The sequence below is a fragment of the Temnothorax longispinosus genome, chromosome 9 (genome assembly GCF_030848805.1).
Source record: "Temnothorax longispinosus isolate EJ_2023e chromosome 9, Tlon_JGU_v1, whole genome shotgun sequence".
In the NCBI taxonomy this organism is placed as follows: Eukaryota; Metazoa; Arthropoda; class Insecta; order Hymenoptera; family Formicidae; genus Temnothorax; species Temnothorax longispinosus.
Genome location: NC_092366.1, coordinates 8,148,986 through 8,171,978, shown reverse-complemented (window position 1 = coordinate 8,171,978; position 22,993 = coordinate 8,148,986). Strand labels below are relative to the sequence as shown.

Below are 22,993 nucleotides of genomic sequence, written 5' to 3'. Positions count from 1 at the left end.
CTTACATCGAAATTATTATTAATTGAAAAAAAAAAAACGATAATTTGATATTTATACCAATTTTAAGGCAAGATCTACGCAAGTGACCTTTTAAAAAAAATTGATTTTTTGCTTTTTTGTAATATATATATGCTATTATTAATATAATTCTGTAATAATTTTAGATTTTATCGCTGTGAAAAGTTATTACGTTGTTCCGTTCGTCCAACGGATATTAATTACCTTATAGCGAGATACTATTGGTCGAAATAGCTCTCTTCATCATGCTCACGAAGATCGAATCGAGCGCCAATGATTGGATAACGCTCAAACAACCTATTTACATATTTATGTAAATATGTTTAACGGAGGATCAAGATTGCATATTAGAATCATTATTACGCTTTTATATGTATCATGCGAATACTTTTATCGGTAATAATTGTAGCATTAAATCATGCTACGATCGCTGGATCTCTTATTTATCTCCGGGCCGTTTCAGCGAGCCCGGAATTCACGACTGCAATTACACTAATCCTCAAATGTGAATGATACGTATTGTTAAGCTTAAGCTCCCTAGCCGTCTCGTCGTATTATGGCCGCAAATTAAACGCATCCGGTCTCCGATCCGACACGCGGTAGCTTTTGTGAAGAAAACTCTACGTCGATTCCATAAGAATCGACCCGTTAGATCTCCGAAGCGATACATCCCTTTGAAAGGTAAATAAAGAAATAAGGTTACAGGCTTGTAAAGACCTCCAGCGCTCTAATGAAGTCGTTTAGTAGCAAGAGCTCGTACTCCAATTAGCTATGTAGCGATTAACTGACTCTCGTTTCGTACACAATTTCCATTAATATCTCTTTCGTTAATTATATTATATGAACGCAAGAACAAATAGAGAGAAAATTGCAGGCCGAACGAGCGATCCTAAATTACCATTAAGACAAAGATCCCGACTGCGATGAGGTAGCTAACAAACAAATGTACTTAAATTTCTCTGAAGGCGTCGTACGAAAACAGCGTTCTGTCTCCCAACTCTCGGCAATTTAATGCTGGTTACGCTTAATGGCCAACCGCTTGATTGTCTTAACAAGACCACTCCTTCCTTCAACCTGTTTTTTTTTATTAAGCTACCTCGAGGATAAAAAATAAAGGAAAAGAGTCTCAAAATACAAAATTCAAAGACGCTAACCGTAAAATATACAGTAATTTTTTAATCATTTAATATTATTTTTTTGGAGAGATGGAAAAAACATAATATACACAGTAAAAAATAAAATGTTAATCGTAACATTTTTCAAATGTCCCAGAAAGTCCACTCTAAATTTTGAGTTAAAATAACTCATTCATCGTGTGTTATTTGTTGACAAATTAGAAATGTTAATTTATTGACACTATATTTTACATTTATATTTGTTCTTTTAACTTTAAGTATAATGTAAAAATAACTTGTAAAAAATGTCGATATAACATATTTGAATAAACGATAGTTATTTCAACCTAAGAAAAATGTTGTTTTGAACATTTAATTGTAGTAAATTTGATTATTTTGTATGTCAAAGTTTACGATTATTTGAAGATTTACTTTAACTTTTGTTTATGTTAAAATAACTTTAAGGCGTGTTGATTTTTTGAAATAATTATGTTAAAAGAACTCAAAATAATATTCAATTTCTAAATGACATACATAAAGTGTTAAGTTATCACGTTGACATTAATATAACACATAAAAATGTTACGAAAATAATAACATAGCTGTTGTATGTTAATTTTACATTGAAATAATAGTCAAATCTTGGTAACACAAAAAAATTTTAACATTTAGACGCACGATTTTTTACTGTGTATAAATTTTTAATTTATATGGAACGAGTTTGTGGCATAAAAATAGATTTAACATATTCTACGCTGTACAATAAATTTTATTTCTGCATAAATAACCTGCCGGAGAACGAGGTAAAGGTCAATTGGTGAATTTAATTTCATAATAAAGTTATTAATTCCAATATTCCAAATAAGGATGAAATGCCAATGTTGTACGAAATGTCGAATCTCACGAGTATTAAAGATTCTTAATATTAAAATTCAATTCTCGCGAACGACTCTAGTTAACGATGGACGAAGACAAGAAATGGAGAGGACCAGAGAGACTGAAAGGGAGAGGGTGTGTAGAGGAAAAAGATCCGAGAGTGCCGCCTACGGAGAGCGGATGCCGGGTCGGCGGGGTCACCTCTCCGGCAAAATGAATCTTTTATGCCTCTCTTATGAGTCGCTTTTACGACGCTTCTTCGCGTCCTCGCGCGTGCGAGAACGAGGCGTTTCTTTCTCCAGACTGTAGAGGAAGAAAAAATCAGCCCCGGATCGGCTCACCCGATTCACCCGTACGTTGAAGCGACTGAATGGGATCAGAGCATGAACTGAATTCTCTAAAAAAATTTTCAATTGCATGAATGAAACATTTAATTGCGAGTATGAAACATTTAATTTTAAATAAAACAATTTTATGTGTCCTCATTCGCTGCAAACTTGCGGTAAATGACCAAGCAATTGACCAAGTTATGTCCTTCAAATACTTGGGTATCGAAATCTCCTCCTGCCAGGACCGGAAAAGTGAGGTTACTACACCTGACTAAGAAAGCGGCAAGAACGGCAGGGTGCCTACGTGACCTAATATGGAACAACAGACACATGAAGGAAAAGTCCGGATCTACAAAACATGCGTCCGACATATTCTGACATACCTACGCAGCCTAAACCAGAGCGGACACCGCCAAAACCAAAAGCATGGTGCGGACCGCTGAGATGAGGATACTAAGAAACATCGCAGGGTACTCTCTCAGGGACAGGATCCGAAACACGAACATCCGAGAAATCTGCGAATTCAGGACGTGGTTAGATGGGTCAGACAGAGAAGGAGAAAACGGAACGAGCACGTATCAAGGATGGAAGACGACAGAATCGCAAAGATCGCTAGGGATGGAAAGCCCCACTCCAGGCATCCCCCGGGAAGATCCCCGAAACGTTGGATGTATAGCTGGACATCAACTTCACAGGAGGAGCAATAGTTGGAAAAACAGGCTTGGCCTATTTCAAGAAGAAGAAGAAGAAGAAGAAGAATTTTATGAGTAAGAGAGAGTACGTCTGAATGTGGATTTCACATTATATTTCGTACGGAAATATTATTTTTCAGATAATACTTTTTGGACAAAAGCGGTGGAAAAGAAGGAAGGCATCAATTTATTTCGAAAATGCGGATGCGTAAAGTATGTAGGTATTTGTGCAAATCGTCTCGAATTAACGGCCGCGTAATATATGACAGGCTAAAAAAGGATGATTTATATATGCATTAGAAGGAAACAGCCGCGGCCTACAAAAATTCCCGACTTCCTTCGGGCTATTTCGGACACGAGCCGCGGCAGCTTCCCTAATGCGAGGTCTCGGGTCTCGTCCGCCTCGCACACGTGGAAGAGCGAAATGCCGCCGCGGGCATCAGCATCAACATCGTCTCTCTCTCGAGAGAGAGAGAGAGAGAGAGAGAGAGAGAGAGATAGAGAGAGAGAGAGAGAGAGAGAGAGAGAGAGAGAGAGAGAGAGAGAGCTAGAGATCTCTCTCTCTCTCTCTAGAGTCTCTCTAGAGAGAGAGAGAGAGAGAGAGCGAGGAGCGATATCTCTCTCTCTCTCTCTCTCTCTCTCTCTATCTCTCTCTCTCTCTCGAGCTCTCTCTCTCTCTCTCTCTCTCTCTATCTCTCTCTCTCTCTCTCTCTCTCTCTCTCTCTCTCTCTCTCTTCCACTCTTTCGTGCGATATATTGATATTAATGTGGTCCCAGCAACGGCCATGGAGCATCCGCTTAATGAGAACAATCGTCGCTCGTGCCACGAGCCACCCTATTATTCAATTCAACAACGCAACCCCACGTGTCCCGTGACGCCTTCTAATTGGCCTGTCGGAAAAATTTCTAGACGTGTCCTCGGACAATCGCAAACTCTTTAAGTTCTCAATAAATTTTTGAGAAACATTTCGCCGGAGATTATGAAAGAAATGGATTTTTTTGTGTAACTAAAAATTGTTACATACACCGTTAAATTCGTAGTTATACTCAAATTATACTCAATTTAAGTCATATTTAACCACTCGTATAGGTTGTCGCTGCTCCTACTCAATACGTCGTCAATTTAACTAAAACAATGTTAATTTAACTAAATCAATGGAGTTAAAATAATACTTTGTTTTGTATCAAAATAATAAATTTCGACACACAAGGTAGTTAAAAATAATAAAATGTTAACTCAAGGTATTGGTTTAAATTTCATTTTTTTCACCTTTATGTTTTCATTACTTAATACTTTTTTACCTTTAATTTCACTTTTAGTACTTAACTAGTGTATCCAAAATCGTGAAAAAAAAACGTCTAATTAAGCCGTCAATTATTTCCTATTAAAATATATTGTAAATATCATGCGTAAATTTTCTTAATGTCCCCTCTACTTTAATAAAAATCATTAATGTATGCAAAATCACTATTAACGACGTATCCATCTTGGCACGTCGCAGTAAAACTGAATGAAAAATAATGAAGCGTGAAAGAGGCATTAACGTGACCGAACCAGACAAATGCGAACGAGACAAATGCTTTTCTATTACGAGGAAACTATTCTAAATATAACGAGACCTAAATACAACGTTGGAGACAGAAAAAGAGAGAGAGAGAGAGAGAGAGAGAGAGAGAGAGAGAGAGAGAGAGAGAGAGAGAGGACGATGTAGCCGCGAATCTTATGAGGAAACGAGGAAACTGATTGTGAGTATACTTATTATAAGAGCAGCTTATTAATTCTATCAGTATTCTGACAGAATTTCTGATCTTCATAACGTAATTAATTTGATAACGTTGATATGGATTTAGCTAAAAATATAAAACATTCTTATCTCATCTTTGATAAGTTGTGTTAAATCAAGGTAAACGGAAAAATGACAAAACTTCAAAAACACAGAAAATTTTTAGATTGGATAATTAATATCCTCTGAGATAAATAAATATTCAGTAAATTATATATAAATCTTAAAATAAATAATATATTTATGCCAAAATATATAAATCAATATTCAATAAATACTAAGATAGAAAAATATTGAATTAATGAGAAGAGCTAATAAATATTAAAATATTTCAAAATATTGAATTCTTATTTAAATTTATTTTTAATTTGTAAACATTAATTAATTTACTACAATTTATTAAAAATTCTGCAAATCTGCCAAGGATGCATTCGAAAAAAAGCTATTATTCTTCAATTTTGTCAACTTTTACGAGAATTGTACAAAGATGCTTCTCGAATCGCGGAAGATTTTGCGCGATTCGACCGTTTTTGCGCATTAGCATATACAGAAAGTGAAAAAGTTGTTTTGTATCAACACAGAAGATATAATTGGTGTTTCCATTTCGCAATAAATACAGGGACACGCATGTAATTTCAAGATGACGTTCGCGTTGACAGAAAAAAGTAATCGTTTCGCAGCTGCACACGAGTTTAATAAACCAGCAGAGAGACTCGGTTTTTTGTCATTATATAAGTCATCACCAGCTGTTCGCGGGATTCGCCACCAACCAAAAAAGATTGCAGTCCACCTGAAAAGTCGGGCATAAACGTGGCGACGCGCCAGAAAAGTCGCCGCGAAAAATACATCGTGGTAACGCACTTTTTATTTCTCCCGCTTTAATCTAGCGCGTCGCGCTGCGAGAAATACGGTCATGTTCACGGCCAAATATTCGATTTAATCCCAAACGCGAATCGCGATCATGAGATAAGCTTTTAATTCAATTATATGTGTTGCTAATAACATAGGTAAAATTAATTTTAATTCTGCGATTGTGATGAAATTAAGTTTTTCAAGAGTACAATATGTTGAGACATCTGTGTTGGAAGAGTACGAAAATAACGAGTCTAAAAAGTGGTTTTATAAACGCAATTAAAATTTTACGCGCAAGTAAAATTTCTTTGATTTAAACAAATAATTCTCGAAGACTAAACCATAGTGTACTAAATCGATTTCTAAAATTCAAAAAATATATAAGTATATTTAAACAATTGTGGAGTTAATTCGAGACCTACATTCCGATCGGTGCTATTTTCAAGAGAATTTTAAATTATACGACGAAGAATTATTTCGATATTTTACAAAATAGAACGCGATACGGGTTCATATGACTTTTCGATCGGAGGTTTTACCTTCGTGTGAAGACCCGAGAAGAAGGTACGCCGCGGCACGGAATACGACGACATGTTGATCTTATTGACGACCATTGTCATGCTAGCTGCCAGATGGATTTCCTTCTCGCGATACGTCGATTCCAAGTCCGAGATCTTCTTTTATCCACTGGTTCGTCCTCCCTCGTACAGCACCGACGTGATACTTCCGCGTCGAGGCCGACACGTTTGTGTGCTCGTCTCTATCAAATGTACTTATCCGCACGCTCCGTCTCGAAGTACTGTGACGGTCTCAGAATTTTCATCGAATTGCGTTCCACTGGGGAAACCATCAGCAGATCGGCACTGGGGAAACCTGAAGAGCCAGGCTCTCGGGCAGAAACTCGCGCGCAAAGAGGTAGTAAACGACTCCCGTTATTGGAATCCGTGATGGCGCAAGAAGATTCCCTCGCGTACCTCTGCTATAACTTTTCTCCCGAGGTTCGCCACGTGAAGATTCGTGAGAACGATCAGAGCATCCAGGTTTTTTTCCGAGCTCGTTACGTGCAATGGAACGCACCGAAGCTCGAAGATATCTCGAAGGGTCTCAATCGCTCTCCGTTCTGGAGATTTATATTTACTTCCAGGCGCTCAACACACCGTGCCGAATGGATCTCCTCTTCAAATGTCACTACTTGGAGATCCCATTGGAAGTTTACTTAGGCAAAGGCCTGTCAAACTGTCGTTTTCATTTCTAGCGCCATGTCGAATGGAGACACACATTAAAGAGTCTTCTTCTTCGACTACTGTCGCCCGAAGAAACGGTGAGAGTCTGATGCGTTTCAGAATCTCGTACCTACTTATCTTCGCGCGCCGCGGATCACGCTGGAATGATTTCTTCTCCGAGGATCGCACTCGACGAGGAAGAAAGCCTAAAGAGAGCTGCGTAACAGCGGAAGGCTATCGTGGTACCTTCGAGTCGGACGCGCGCGAGAACACTGAAGGAACGATCGTCGGCGGTGTTATATATAGCCTCCCTACCCCTGGCTCGCGAACCGAACGAGGTTCTCCTCAGGCCTCAGGTTCGCACCGCACCGCGGGACGTCGGAGTCCGTCGGACGGCGGGTAACGGCGGCGGCATCACCGTGACCTTCGAACCCGGAGGGATGTGTCAAAGGACACCCCGAGAAGGGATAGAGCGCCGACCATTGGAGGCTGGACAGGAAGATGACCGTGGTAGGGTGGCCAGAGGCCGGTCGCAAAAGCGCGAAACGATGACGAGGAGATCGATTCGCCACTCGTGCGACGCGACATGTCGATCCGATGTAGCGCGAGAGAGCGACCAATGTCAGCGGTGCGGAAGGTGGGGGATGTTACCGGGTATGGGTGACGAATGTTCGTTCCTCGGTGAGCGTGTGTAGGAACGACGATCGTTGCTGAACACGCTAAACATGATGAAATAATTTGCGACAGGTAGACAGGTACTATTGTACGGCGATTATCATCGGCGCCGCCGTAACTTCGAAAATGTAGCTGTTACGGCGGAGGTGTTATTGGTGCTTTCGTGAAACCGCCGAGTACCTCTAGCGACACACGATTTTAACGAGTTTACGCTCTCGTACTCTTTGAAGGTCGAAAGAGTGAAATATTCACTCAAAACGAGTGAAATGCAAGTGTAATGAAAAGCTTTAATGTTTACATAATTTCAGTTATAACATCAAACCGATCTCTTTTCTCGTCTCCGCATCTAATCTAAAATTTAATTCGCTCAACTTCCTGCTTTCGCATAATTCGGCCGAAAAGTAAATTTCCTTTCGGTCACGCTTTCGTCGAACTGCACATGTGACGGAACGCAATGTGTACATACGTGAACACGCAACTTTTTTGCGACACTTTAAAAGCGAAACGAACGTCAAACGAGTTTTCATCGCTTTTCCTCGAATTTCTTTCTTCACGGATGTCGCGAAAGAAGGATCTCTTATAGGGATTTCCAAGGGAACAGCTGACGGCGTTCGAGAAATAACAACGAGGATCCGATTAAGGAGGTCAAGGAATAACGCACGCGCGAGAAATAGCGTATTGGTCGATGTTTTTTTTACGCTAAGACAAAATTCCGGCGAAGCGCCGCGAAATTGGAGCGGAAGCGAATTCCGCCGTGGTCAGCGACACATGGTGTGACTGATGGCGAAATCCGGAGAGACAATAAATACACACGACAAATACCTATGTATGTCTCATCTCTTTCTCTTTCTCTCTGTCGCGCTCAACAAATAAAAAAAATGTATGTATACATTAATTAACTTTATTTATTTATTTTTAATAACAATTGATATTTACCTGATTAACTCATTGTTTTAAGAATAAAGAAAAAAATATGTATAAGTAAAAAGATGCTATTTTGAAAAAATATATTTCAATTCTTGTTCGAAAAGGATTTTGTGTTATCTTATTTAAGTTATCTCGTATTATCTTATTTAAAAAGCCAAATTAAGAAAAAATCCTTCTCGCAGCGAATTCTGTCATCAGGAAGATCAACAGCGTAGACGGTTGGTAGGCGTCGATGAATCAGGTTCGGACGTCTCGACACCATTAATTCCGAACGACGGCAACGACGGACGGCTTCGACGGCTTACTTGCGACGAGTGCTCCGGAAAGAAAACGATAAGCAGCAAAATGAAGAGAAAACACGACGACAGCGAGTTGTGCGTGCGATTTATTTTCGCTCCTTCGTGCATTCGAGAATACAGAATGTCCCGTGGCGAACGTTTCTTCAGATGATAGAAGCAGGGACGAGAAAAAAAAGTATAGTTTTGACGTAATTTATATGAATTTTGAAAAATTGAAGAATACGGTAATCTCTCTCTGATTTCTTTTGCAATTTTGTCGACGCATAGTTTCCGATGCACAAGCTATTTTAGAAACCGCGACCTTAATTGAAATCTTCCCAACATTCGCAACGTAAAAGTAACAAAGTCCGGAATGTCAAATCACTCGTGACGATTACCGCTGTTGACACGATGTCACGAGATATTCGCCCCGTCATTCGTGGTACTTTCACCTTGTGTCGATTATTGTTGAAATTTCGAGCTCGACGCGTAGCCGGAGTCATCAGATCAATCACGATTATCCTATGAATTATTTACTCAATGACGAGTGAACAATTGCGACGATAATTTCGTCACCGAGTATAAAGGAGAAGTATCCTATTGGGAGAGCAGTCTCTTTTCAAGCGGGCCAAGGCCGTACTTTTCAAGCAATCATGATCCTTTTTTCGCCCTTTCCACAGCTATCAATTTAGGCCTGTTTCGACATTTCGTACGGTATCATGACAATGCAGTCGTCTTCTCCATTACAGTATACCGTTACAGTGTAATATAAATTATTTCTTTCTCATATAATTCGTATTTTAATCATAATTTATGTATGAAATATACATAATATTTTATATTTCCTTTTTCTCCAATAATTTTGATCTATATACATGCCAATTTCAATGTATGTATAAAAGAATATAATTATATAAAATATAAATACCTTGAATTATTTTTTATTACTACCAAGAAGGTTGAGATTAAAACTATATGATATTATATATATTAAGAACTTTTGCATTGTATTCTTATAAATAATTATATTCTTGTCACGCATTAGACCTTCGTTCCACGAGCGTTTTTTTTCAGTAATAAGCATAAAATATTTAGAACGGAATGGTTAGTTTTCAAACGGAAGCCGAAGAACAGTGTGACAGAAAAAAAGAGAAAAGGGATAGAGAGAGAAGGAAGGGGAAGGGAGAGCGAGAGAAGCAGACGAGAGGATTCGCGATTCGCATATAACACTCGTGATGGATGTGAATTGCTCCCGGTGGCAGTAATTTGCGTCTTTTTTCCTGTCTTCTCCGCTGCTTCCTCCCGGCATCGCGGCATCGCTCCTCTTCCCCTCACCTGCTCAATCCATCTGTTTGCTTATGTAATGCTTGTGCAATAATCACTGGCGTTTGAGCAATTGACTGCCCGCGGCGGTACCGTGACGGTCCCACGATGATGAATTAAAGAAAAGAAAAAAAAGAGCACGGCGGGGGGAAGCACTCTGTGTTTCGTCCTTTCTCGGCCAACTTGTCGAGCTTGACATTGCAACGGCAGGATTTATGCCGTTGCGTTAATCCACCACGTTTCCGCTTCGCATTTCTCATAATATCTGTGATATCTTGCGTGTAGCAATCGTGTTGGACATGTGATAAATAAAAAAAAGGGAAGATGTATCACAAATATTCTGTAAAATCATTTTAGTAATTAAAAATTAAGTTTATTAATTAAGAAATTTAATTTAATTATTTAATTACTTCAATTATAGATTGAGATTTAATTAAATTTCTTAGAAACCTTTCTCTTGCACTAAAAACGTGGCATTTTGGCGTTCAAAAGGATGATTAGGCATTACACCAATCATTAAATCTTTCGTATTAATCGCAGTCAATTGTATTAATCATTAAGTGAAAGCGTAATTAATAGAGAATCTTCATTAGTCGGGTAAATTTTTTATAGGAAATGTAATAAATATGATAATAGTGTAGTGTATGCTAATGAAATATGGGCAATAAAATGTAATAATGGAGCAAATATAATTGTACTAAATATAGATTTTAGAGCGAATGTCGAAGCACGGAATAATAATCGTGAATTCGCGATAAAATATGCGAAACGAATCAATCACGCAATCTGAACGCAACTCTACCCTATCATTTCATATAGCGATTTTATTACAAATGAAATCCGGTCAGGAGTTTATCGTTCTGTATTCTTGGAAAGAAGGCGCGTATAAGAACGCAACGAAGGTCGTAAAAGATCAACGGAAAATCTAATAACATTCACTGTGGAAAGTAGGTGCACTCATAAGTACTTATTGGCTGAATTAATCGGAAATCGAGATTGCGAGGAGGGTGACATAAAACGATGTTTTCCAAAAGCACGTGGTGATAAACTGCAAAGAGAATTGTCCCATCGCGAAAAGAGAGAAAGAGAAATTTACTTATTATTGATGCAATTAAATTTGCAAGATTACGCGCGAACATTGCGCAAACGCATGATACTCGACATTTACGAGCGATCTAATCATAATTAATGATAGTGATATAAGAGATTCTTTTCTCTCTTTCAAACAAGGACTAGCGAAAGTGTGGCAAATGCGACTTGAACCTATCATTCTGTTTCTTACTAGAAGATAATATTATTTTTAATATTATCAAGAAATACAAATATTTGAATTTATACACTGCAATGTGGATCTGAATATAGACAAGTAATTATCTAATGAATACTATTCAAATGCATTATCAATTAATAGAACATATGTGAGTGAGTGAGCTTATGTGCGTACAGTACCTGTTCGTAAGAATTCCATCAAATTAAAAATTATAATAAATTAAGATTTATATTAAAATAAAAATTAAATTTAATTAAATATTAAATTATAAATTAGAACTCAAATTAAAGAGAAATAGTAAATTAGAAATTAAATTACATGTTAGCTAATAATGTTAAAATATCGTAAGACTTGTGAATTATAATGTTAAAAAAATACGAACACAAGATTTTAGCATACTATAATTCCAGAGATAAAAGTTTCAATATTGCACTTTCGTTGGTTTCGCTTGCGCGTATTTTTCTTGCAAATATTTCGGCGCACTTTAATCGGTATTAAAATTGGCAACAAATTAGCTGCATTTATAACTTCCACGAGATGGCTTGGAATTTCACCAAATTTACACAAACGTGTTGTGCCAAGTACACCGAATCAAACATCGAGCGATCGTTGCCAAACACGTATAGAATGTAAGCGTATGGTAAATATGCATATTAGGTCAAACCTCACCGATGACCTTGACCTTGACATATGTTGTCAAGGTCACCCTCCTGAGTGACCTTCAGAAGGTTTTAGCCGGCGGTCATTGTTTATTAAAAAGTTATAAACAAAAAATGTTTCGAAAATATAGCAGTTATTTTGAGTATTGGAAGGCATAAATGACTAATATATATGTCGAAATAGTTCACGCATACACTTTTCACGCAAACCGAGGTTTACGCACACCTCCCCCTGCTTTCGGGGGAGGTGCGGTAGTCCCGAAATAGTTCACGCATACACTTTTCACGCGAACCGAGGTTCACGCACACCACCCCCCCCCCTGCTTTCGGGGGAGGTGCGGTAGTCCCGAAATAGTTCACGCATACACTTTCCACGCGAACCGAGGTTCACGCACACTCCCCCCTGCTTTCGGGGGAGGTGCGGTAGTCCCGAAATAGTTCACGCATACACTTTTTACGCGAACCGAGGTTCACGCACACCCCCCCCTGCTTTCGGGCCGGCCCTCGGTTCGCGTAAAAAGTGTATGCGTGAACTATTTCGGGACTACCGCACCTCCCCCGAAAGCAGGGGGGAGTGTGCGTGAACCTCGGTTCGCGTGGAAAGTGTATGCGTGAACTTTTCATGCGTGGAAAGTTAATATGCGAGATGCCACATGGGTTAGATGACGCGCTTTAAAAGTATTCAACTGTTTAAAGCGCGTCATCTAACCCATGTAAGTATTCTCTGCTTTAAGGGGAGAAAACTAAGTAGAAGTACGAAAATAAGCGATTTTTTGAACAATTTTTTTAGAGGTAATAAAATAATTGCATCAATTTCAACTTTTGGCATACTTTAATTATAGGTGTCAAGCACTAAAATAAAATTTTTTACAAAAGAAAATGGCGGCGTTACAGGCTTCACAATTTGGCGTCTTTTGCGCGAGGTGGAAAAAGGCTGCCATCGTCACGTTTTTTGTAGCGGTCTGAAACAAAAAACCAAAAAATTTTTCGATTACTTATGAGTTTAGGCGAAGGATATATCTATAAGATTATAAAAAAGTGCAAAATTAAAAATTTGGTAAACATTTTAATCAAAAAATTAAATTTGCAAATTTGAATTTTTGATTAAAATGCCTACCAAATTTTTAATTTTGCACTTTTTTATAATCTTATAGGTATATCCTTCGCCTAAACTCATAAGTAATCAAAAAATTTTTTGGTTTTTTGTTTCAGACCGCTACAAAAAACGTGACGATGGCAGCCTTTTCCCACCTCGCGCAAAAGACGCCAAATTGTGAAGCCTGTAACGCCGCCATTTTCTTTTGTAAAAAATTTTATTTTAGTGCTTGACACCTATAATTAAAGTATGCCAAAAGTTGAAATTGATGCGATTATTTTATTACCTCTAAAAAAATTGTTCAAAAAATCGCTTATTTTCGTGCTTCTACTTAGTTTTCTCCCCTTAACAAAAAGACTTCAATTTATCAACAATTCACTACTTTAAATGTTGTGTTTTGGTAAAGCAGCGACTTTCTCGCGAAATAAAGTATTCTCTGCTTTAAAAAAAAAACGTAATATTAGTCATTTATGCCTTCCAATACTCAAAATATCTGCTATATTTTTCAAACTTTTTTTGTTTATAACTTTTTAATAAACAATGACCGCCGGCTAAAACCTTCTGAAGGTCACTCAGGAGGGTGACCTTGACAACATATGTCAAGGTCAAGGTCATCGGTGAGGTTTGACCTAATATGCATATTTACCGATTTATAGAAATAAACAGAAATACTTTTAAATTAATAGAAAGGATAGACTGTATTTTCTTCAAATTCCTCTGCTTCCTCTTCTTCATAGTACTCTTCCTCCTCTTCTTCTTCTTCTTCGTCTTCGTCCTCGTAAAACGCTTCTTGTTCATCCGGTGCTAGTAGTATCACATCTTCTACTCCTTCGGGGAAGTATTCCGTTATCATTCCTTGAGTCTCTTCGTCAACCTCTGTCACGAAGAACGGCTCGATGCCGGCGAAAGCCAGGAAGGCTTCTTCGTTGATCCTTCGAATTATAACTACGAACACCTCGACACCCGTTTTGTACTTCACCTTTCGGAAATAATTTTGATTCGCCACAAATATCTTTGCATCGTTAAATTACAACAGAAAAGTATAACAATTTATTTAATTCTCCATTGAATTTATCGAAGTTAGTTTATTCTAGAAGGGGAATTATGCATTTAATCTGATTCAATTTTATCGGATTATGATTAAAGGAAAATAGTGCACCTTCTCGAAATCCTCGGGCGAAGACGCGAGACGTCTCGCGTAAGACGGCCGATCGAATTCGAAGGCGCCGAAATATTCGATGGCATCACGATTCAATTCGTACGCATCTCGCACGATACTGAATTTCGATGCGTCGAACTTGAAAGCGCACAACGGCGGAGGAACTGCCGGCTCCTCGTAAGGATGAGTCTTCTCCATGTAAACTGGGAAGAGAGTCTTGAAGACGTGAACTTTACTTCTGGCCTACGCATATGAAATTCCGCGAATCGTGTTTGTAACAATCTCCCGCTTGCAATAAATTTTCAATAAGTAATACTTTCTTGTAAACGCGATTATTAACAGTTATAGGTACTATTTTGTACTCTCTAAATTTCTTAGAATTGTTTCGCCACTAATATATCAGAGTGATTGCGATAGTCACCCCAAAAGAGAGGATTGTTACTCTAATTTGAATAAATATCTACTTATAAGGTAGGAGTGAATTTTCCTACTCAAATTTTTATAGCAACTCAAATTATTCTTAATAATTATATCCTAGAATTTTTCTTGTCTTTATATTAAATTAATTTAATCCGTTTAATTAAGTTGATTAATTTTTAAAGCTTTGTCGTCCAAGTACCTGGGGAGGCACCCAAGCCGCGGGGTGCACGCGGCGCACATCGCCCTCAATTTCCGGATCCGGCTCGTGCACGTGCACGTGCCTCTGCATGTAAGGTGCATCGTAAATCGGTCTGATTGCAGGTACGTCAGTTTGTAAAAGAGGCGGCGGTCCTTTCGTGACGATGCTGACAAGATAATTCTCGACGTCGTCGATCGCACGAATCGGGGACATCATCGAGTCGCGGTCCGGGCCCTCGTAAGGATAATGGACCGGCCAGTCCGGATGGGGCGGTTTGCTTTTCAATCTCATCGCCATGCATTTCCCGGCGGTCAGCCCTGAAGAAGCGCGTTTTGTCACATTTTTCTCCTTCTTTCTTTTACTTTTAAAACGCTTTATAACGATACGTAGAAACGCGACTGTACATGAAAAGTGAATATCATGAATAGTAAATTATAGCGCAACATATACAATCCGTCAGTTATTATTACATCACGCAGATCTCGTGGTTATTTCTGATCCTGGGACCCGTCTACCCGGTGCCGCACCTTTTATCAATTCCTCGGTGATGTCGACGCCGCTCTCGACGAACATCTTCCCGATCATGTCCTCGTTCAGCTGGATCCGCGCTTCCTCCTGCACGTCGAAGCATTGTCTGAAGAGATCCTGTACGAGCTCCGTGTACGCCAGACTCTGCATCTTATCCCGGGGCCTTCCACGCTCGTCTTTGAAGACCCACGGATAAAGCACTAGCGCCGTCTGCTCGCACAACTCGGCCATCATTTGCGCCATGAATCGCTCATATTTCTCCCGTCTCTCGGCTTCCTTCCTCGCTCGTTTCTCCTCCTCCATCGCTCGCCTTTTCACCAGACGATTTTCGTGAAATATATACGTGACTTTTTTTCGAGACTGCGGTTCATTAACCTCGCGACACGAGTTCGTTGCGAATAAAATCTCCGACAATAAGCCCGGATAAAAATGAGAACAGTTAAAAGAAAGATTTAGAATGCTCTACAAATGCTTATCAAACTATTATCATTGTACTATAGCCGTTGTCTCACAAAATATCGCTGTATCTGATGTATCATTTTTCTCAATTATCAAAATATTACAAAGTTAAATCGTAGATTACTTTTAGCTCTACAAAATCGATTCTGCTTCATTCACCTAATGGCTTCTTGCTTTTTCCATCGGATCTCCTCTTCGGGCGCCCGTTCATACACATCCAAACACCACTTCGGGGCTTCTAATTGTTGCACTCTCTTTATCTCATTCGTCAGCAGTTTCCGCAAGCTCGGACAGTGCGCCCCAAACATCAGATTCACCATCTTGCCGTCCTGCAGAAACATCCAGGCGGGTTCACTTCGGCCTCGGAATCTCGCCAAGTCGTCAATGTCGTCGTTTCGCGCGATCGCGTAATCCACCACGTCGCCGCCTATCTCCATCTTGATCTTCCTCAGGGTGCTCACCATGGCAGCGCACGGTCCGCTCCAGTCCGAGTACACATCTACGACGATCAAGCCCGGGCGACTCAATAACTGTTGCCACTCCTCGTCGGTGCTCACCTCGATTTGTAGGGCCGCGGGTCCAGTCTTCTTCATGATATTTCGTCGCGGATCGCGATTACTGAAGAAACTTTAACCTCGTGAAAAAAGACAAGTGCTCTGGCTAATCGTGTGAAGTGTCGCACGAGAGATAAATGCGGAATGAAAAATGACACGAGAGCGTTGACAACGATTTTTGTAAGACGATTTTTTTCTGAAATGGAAGACTGGCGTGTTTTCTTTAATGCTTGTGATGATAGGTATTTATAATTCTCCCTGTTTAACAGATTTAACAGATGGAAACTCTTATAGAGAGAAACACTACTTAGGTGTTTATTTTAACACATAAAATATCGAGAATTCGTACATTTACATATAAATTGTGTTATTGTAATTCTTAGAGACGTCGAATATTAACTTAACGCAGAAAAGTTAAAATAACACAATGACAATATGTTACATTAATACCAGTGTATGTAAAAAACTTCTACACGGATAGAAATCCATTCAAATACAAAATGGTTTTTTTACTGTGTACATTAAATGTCTTCTATTATCTTGATGGATTTAAAAATGTTTAATTTTTTTAAAACACTTATCTCACATATTTTCTCTTTTTATTTGGCGCAATTCTCTAATTTTAACAGTTTTAAAAAACATTTTACATTTTTAAAATTATGAAATGTTGAACACTTATTATTCACCTAAACATTCTTCTTACGAAAATACCATTTACATTGCATTGCATAATTATTTTATATTTTTGATATATTAAAATAATTGTGTACAACAGTTTTTCGTACCGACGCGTGTACTTGGCGACTTTATTTAAGATTTTTTTAAAAAAGGTAGTTTTTTAATGATCATATGTAGGGGAGACCGGGGCAAACTTGACACCAAACACTTTTTGCCAATTTAAATCTATCGTAAAAACTTGCCTTTCCTACTTTAAATGCGTCTTTATGTGCCAGTATTATCAACGGAATTTGGTGACATTCTGAGTTACGGTGTAATTTTTAGCGCGACATAAGCGTTTTTGATGGTGAAAAGTTTTCTGATCTCTCGAAAATTTCTATTCTTTCATCGAACTTTACTCTTGCGAATCTACCGGTAAGTGATTTTGATAGGAAATTCGAGGCTCTGTACGAATCCGATAATAGAGTTTTTGCATATTTTCAAAATTTTTATATTTTTGGAGTGACAAAAGTGAAAAAAGACGTTCGGGGCAAATTCGACATCACGCCGTTTTATTGGCTCCCAATAACACACAATGGTTGTCATGCAGCTATATAGCCCATGACAAATGTGTGCGCACGTCTAATCGCGAATTTACTTGCATAAAGTTTGTCAGACATGAGTTTAGATAAAAATAATTGAATGTTCAACAATTTTTGTTCTTATCATTTCCAATAATTGTTTTACTTAATTCCGAATTTTTGTACTTTCTAAATACACGATAAACAATGTATGTTTAGTTTTAGACAATAAAAAATAAGTTCCAGATCAAATTGTGTCGATCAGGCAAAGTGTCGAACTTGACCCGGCATTTTTCAATTTAAAAATTTGTCTTCGGATCACTTTTCCTTTCCTGGGGGTAAAAGTAAGCGACGTACAGCAAAACTTCCTTAAGCAATTTTGTACCTGAAGGAACACTCTTTAAATGTGTACCATTAAATTTGCTTGAAAATTTTAATTAATTGTTGAAAATTGCCTCTGAAAAAATCGTGTCGAGTTTGCCCCGGTTTCCCTATACATATTTATATCAATTATATCTAAACGACTAAATAAATAACACATCAAAATGACGATTGCGGCTCACTCGCAGAGACGCAGTTGAGGATGCAAATAGAAACGATGCCCGCGAACAGCGCGCGAGATAACAAGCGCGGTTGGCTTGTTCGAGCGTGAACAGGCACGACATGTAATCTCGCGCGCACGAGCGTAAAGAGTTAAGAGAGAAGAAGGAGCAGAAAAGATCGAGAGCGTCGATAGTGTCAGCGTCGCGTCGGCTCCGCGCCGTTGTGGCCGCGGTGGCGGCAACGTCGTTTAGGTTTACGTCCCTAATTCACGTCCAGCCGTGATAATTAGTCTCGGACGAGATCTCGAGACGACTCTTGACAGTCTTGACACATCTAGTCCCTTCCAGTGCGAACCTCTGACGTGACTCACGAGCGAGATACACCGAGTGAGCGCGATGGGAAATCCCGTCGTATTTTACAAAACAACTCTCTGTCGTCAATAAATTGAGCAAAATTCACTTTAATAAAAAAAAAAGAAAAATAAGCGTTCGCTAGTACGCAGAAAGAATGAGCTTTTTTGAGAGCGATCCGTGGCGCTTTTATGATTTCACCGGTCCCGTCGTCGGAACGACGATGATTCACAAAGAGAACGATCGGATCAACGACGTTGTTACTCATTCCGTTTCCAGAAATGCTCCCGCAATTTCGCCGGACCCAACGGGCGCCATCCATTGTGACATCATCCACCCCGCGGCCGGAAGAGCGGTGAGATCTAAATGAAAAATTACGACCGCAATTTGCGAACGCTCGTAGCGAGGATAATGGGCGCGATAAAAATAGCCGCAATGATGTGACCGCGAGAATGCAACGATCGCTAATTGTTTGTCCTTCCGAGGAGATTTTTCGCAATTGTCACGTAACGCTTTGATTGATAATTAATATTATAAAATGTTTCGCATATGATATTTTAATATTCCAATCCATGATTTTTATTTCTGTATGAAATACCCAGTATTACTATCAAAGACATTCACTATGTTTCTATTACAAAATAATACTACCTACCGAATTGCAATAGATTAGAAATTTAGAAATTTAGAAATGCTAAGAGAATTTTCTCAAGTGTCACATGTTACATTAATTTAACAGTCTCATTTTTCAACTCAAATATATCTTTGTCTTTTTTCAAATTATCGAGAAAACAAGAATATATTTTATATTATGAATATATTAACGATATCCTGTTGAATAAAATGTTTACTGAGCAAAGTCTGAATCTTTATGCCTATTATCGCAGCTAATCGTTGCGACACACGTCTCATTTGATGGTTTCTTTTTTTTCAGTCCAATCTATTTCGTATAAATCGAGACAAAGCGCGGAACCTTTGAAAATCAAGCAATGTTAATTGAGGTCATCGCACGTGCCGCTAAGTATTGCGACATCGATCCCTGAGCCTATTCTTTTTTTGCAACGTCCGACAACAAAACACGGACCATCATGCGCGCGTGTCCGACGATCGAGACCCCCAGACTCGATTTCCCGCGGAGTAGCACATTTCGATCGTTCAAAGAGTTTGTTGACTACCGACACGACGATTCCGGTTTGCTGACGAATTGAAACGGCGACTGGAATTTGCCACGTTGTGAAAACTCGATTCTGAGGTCAATCGAGTTCATTCGCGTGCAAACTACACGAAGCGCCTGAGAAAACCGGGATACAACCACAAATAATCGCGCAATACGTCGAAGCTGCAGAATATGATCGTTTAATGTCCATTTCTACCAATGTAGATTAACTTTAATCTCGGTTTAACTTACTTTTCATCTTTTTCTAGTTCTAAGAATTAGAAAAAGATAGAAGATAAGTTAAATCGAGATTGAAGTTAATCTACATTGGTAGAAATGGGCATAAGAGATCATAAAAATGTATGCCTACGAGTTTATGCCATGCAAATTAATTCATAATATCTTGACGTAAAATTCAAGTTATATAATGTAACATGTAAATCTTAAATTGAGAAACGATACCTCCACAGATATACAAAATTTATCGTTTTCCAAAGATATTACTTCAACTTCATTTAAATAAAATAAATTATCCGTGTCGTCTTCAATTCGATTCCATATTTAAATTTAAACTTCCACAACATTCTATACTTCGTGTAAGATTACGCAAGTTAACGTTTAAATTAATATGAAATTTATGCGTGCTTAGCATCGTAAACTCGCAACGAGGCTTGAAGTTTACGAGTGTATACGCGTCCCCGAGCGTCATTCGTCAATTCCATTTCAGCATAATAACACCAGAGCCGGGGAGCAAAGGATAAGGGGGGTCTAAACGCGTTCATCAGGCTAACGGTCGTGTCTTGTAGGAGCGTTTACGATCTCACTGACAATGAGTGCCGTGTTGTTTCGCGGCTGCTGGTCGCGATCGACCGGCAGTGGCGAAAAGAGTATTCTCATTTCTTTACGTAAAGGGAACGACGACGACGAGAAGCCGTGGAGAGCTATAAAGACAAATAGTAGTAAAATGAACCCAACAAGGCCTAATGACGGCACATTTGCATCGGTCATTAAGACCGGCGGGAAAGTCTGGCTGTGTCGGCTGGTTTTGCTCGACAAACCAAACGCGTAAGATTAGATGAAAGTGACGCCTATCTCGCGGTCTTCTTGCTTTCCCGCGCCACTCGTGCTTCTTACCGAGCTTAGATGTTATTTCGCCGATGCATGACTGCTGTATCTTATGTTTAAGCGATGTGAAAGCGAAGGAAGTACATGACAGTTCTTGGAAGTTTTATTGAAATATTATTTAAATTGACGAAATTAGGTAAATTTTTTTGTATGCATAATGTTAAAGTAAGTAAGAAAAATGTAAAATAAATGAGAGTTATTAAAGCGTACAACATAAATAAATATAAAAAAAAATTTCTTATTAGTTATCGTGAAACCAAATATCATATATATTGTAAAAGATAAATTGCGCATTTTATTAAATATAATTAAAAGCTAAAAAAAATTAAACCCAAAACTATTTTATGCTTTAAGAAAAATTCAAAAATTCTTGTTTCCAAAGAATGAAAGAGGGGTAATTTCTTATGAATGATTAGAATTGTACTACAGAATGTTTTCTTATCTGAAATCTCAAGACTTTAGTTCTCACGGCACACGACATGGACATTTTTTTTTTAATACCATTCGCGACATGCAAATTTTCTCGATTCCGTCGCGTTCCGCCTACGTGCACTAATTTCATTGGCGCTGCCCGATGTCACTTCTCGATCGAAGCAAATTCATGGAAACGATAAAATGATTAATCCCCCTTGTTCTCTCTCTCTCTCTCTCTCTCTCTCTCTCTCTTCCTCTTTCGAATCAATCTCGCGATATCAAGATCTCGATAACCGAGAAACACCTACTCGGTATTCTCGTAAAAACTTCACAAAGTGATCGATTGTTATCAACATTGAGGCTGTGCTGCTAACCTGTTAATAATGTGTTCTTAAGTTACTGCGCTTACGTAACGGATTGTGTGGAAGTTATGGCTGGCGCCAAGCAAAGTGCGTTCTCAAGATCAATAAAGAATATTACAATGTTTGTGTGTATGTGTGTTTTCTGTACTTCTTTTTCCATCTGCGGATTCTTCGAACATTTTTGGAATAGGACTTTACTTAATAAAGATATAAACTATGATACTAACTGTAAGTAATACAATTTAATTGTCTACAGATGATTTCAAGATATTCATAAAATACGTAAATGTTCAACAGTTTTGTTCTTCATTTAATTTCATATAAGTTTTGCTTTCTTGCAATGATATCAGCTATAGTTTGTATGTGAATAGATAGTGTGTGTGTGTGTGTGTGTGTGTGAGTGTGTCGAGCCGTCCATCCTCCGTTTTTTTTCTTTCTCTTTGTGTAGATATGTCGTGCACGACATTTTAAACTCTATTACGTAACGTATTGTGCGTTACTAAATTGTGAGGAGAAACGGCTCACATCTACCTTGTTTTATAATTACAAATATATTTCAGTATTTTAATATGACATATTTTATCAAAGAAGATTTTCGGTTGTTGTTTAAAATGTTAATGTAATCACACACACACTTATGATTTTCAATTCCATAATCAGAACGCGCGTGCATTCGCCAACGCCTTCTCGTTCATATACGTATCCAGTTCATATGTACATCCGGCTTGCTTTCTTTACCTCGGATCAACTTCACGGGGGAATTCTCGGTACTGATCCGCGGGACTTTCCTCCTTTCGTCAACCGAGTGCGGCACAAATCGTGTCAAACGTGCATCGCACGGTAATCACGGATGTGACTCATGCTTTTCATGGCGTCGCAGTTAAAATAAATCTGTTCTCGAAATATCGGAAGATAATCGCGATGAAAAATCAAACGATAAAAAAAACATATTTTATAAAATAATGGTAAAATGAGAGTAACAATATCTGATAATAATTTCCTTCACAATTTTATTTTTAATCATCATACAACCAAGTTTTCGAACTTTAAATTGAGAAACTGTGCTATTGAAAAGATTAAACGGATGAAACAAACGTCATTTTTCATCGCATGAAAGCTTTAGCTTTTCTCATTGGGCTTTTATGATACTTCCATTGAATTGCGAGCCGTCGTTTCGGTTTGAAAAATCTGCAGCGCGTTAAATTAATGCGTCTGGACACACATATTTGACGACATTGCACAATACTGCGAATATTAAACAAAGGTGCATTCGGTGTACACAATAAGATTCGCGAGAGGCTCGTACTCGTTATACATATGAATCGTTGTTTGCCGCGAGCAGAGAGCGAGAGACAAGGATCCTGTAATT

At 38.5% G+C, this 22,993-nt stretch overlaps 2 protein-coding genes across 4 annotated transcripts in view; both read right to left on the bottom strand.

Annotated features, from left to right (window-relative positions):
* Positions 1-22,993, bottom strand: part of Sarm (sterile alpha and armadillo motif) — a 132,644-nt gene that overhangs the window by 52,830 nt on the left and 56,821 nt on the right. The window contains exon 1 of one of the 3 annotated variants that reach the window (XM_071787586.1): positions 6,206-7,167. The exons of the other annotated variants lie outside the window; for them this stretch is intronic. Within the exon in view, the coding sequence (XP_071643687.1) occupies positions 6,206-6,286 (81 nt within the window). The 5' untranslated portion in view covers positions 6,287-7,167. Of the gene's footprint in view, positions 1-6,205; positions 7,168-22,993 lie in introns of those variants that run through there. 3 annotated transcript variants of the gene reach the window in all.
* On the bottom strand, positions 13,013-16,556 carry LOC139819110 (uncharacterized). The gene is made up of 5 exons (XM_071788292.1): positions 16,042-16,556; positions 15,423-15,733; positions 14,896-15,212; positions 14,277-14,519; positions 13,013-14,096 (listed from the first exon to the last, which is right to left on the bottom strand). The coding sequence occupies exons 1-5, from the start codon at positions 16,473-16,475 to the stop codon at positions 13,797-13,799; spliced, it is 1,605 nt and encodes a 534-aa protein (XP_071644393.1). The 5' UTR covers positions 16,476-16,556; the 3' UTR covers positions 13,013-13,796.

Excerpts from the sequence above, each read along its gene's own strand:
- LOC139819110 (XM_071788292.1), bottom strand. The coding sequence starts at position 16,475 with ATGAAGAAGACTGGACCCGCGGCCCTACAAATCGAGGTGAGCACCGAC. Across the intron at positions 15,213-15,422 it reads CACCGAGGAATTGATAAAAG|GGCTGACCGCCGGGAAATGC; the intron begins GTGCGGCACCGG and ends GCGCTTCTTCAG. Across the intron at positions 14,520-14,895 it reads CGGCTTGGGTGCCTCCCCAG|GCCAGAAGTAAAGTTCACGT; the intron begins GTACTTGGACGA and ends TCATATGCGTAG.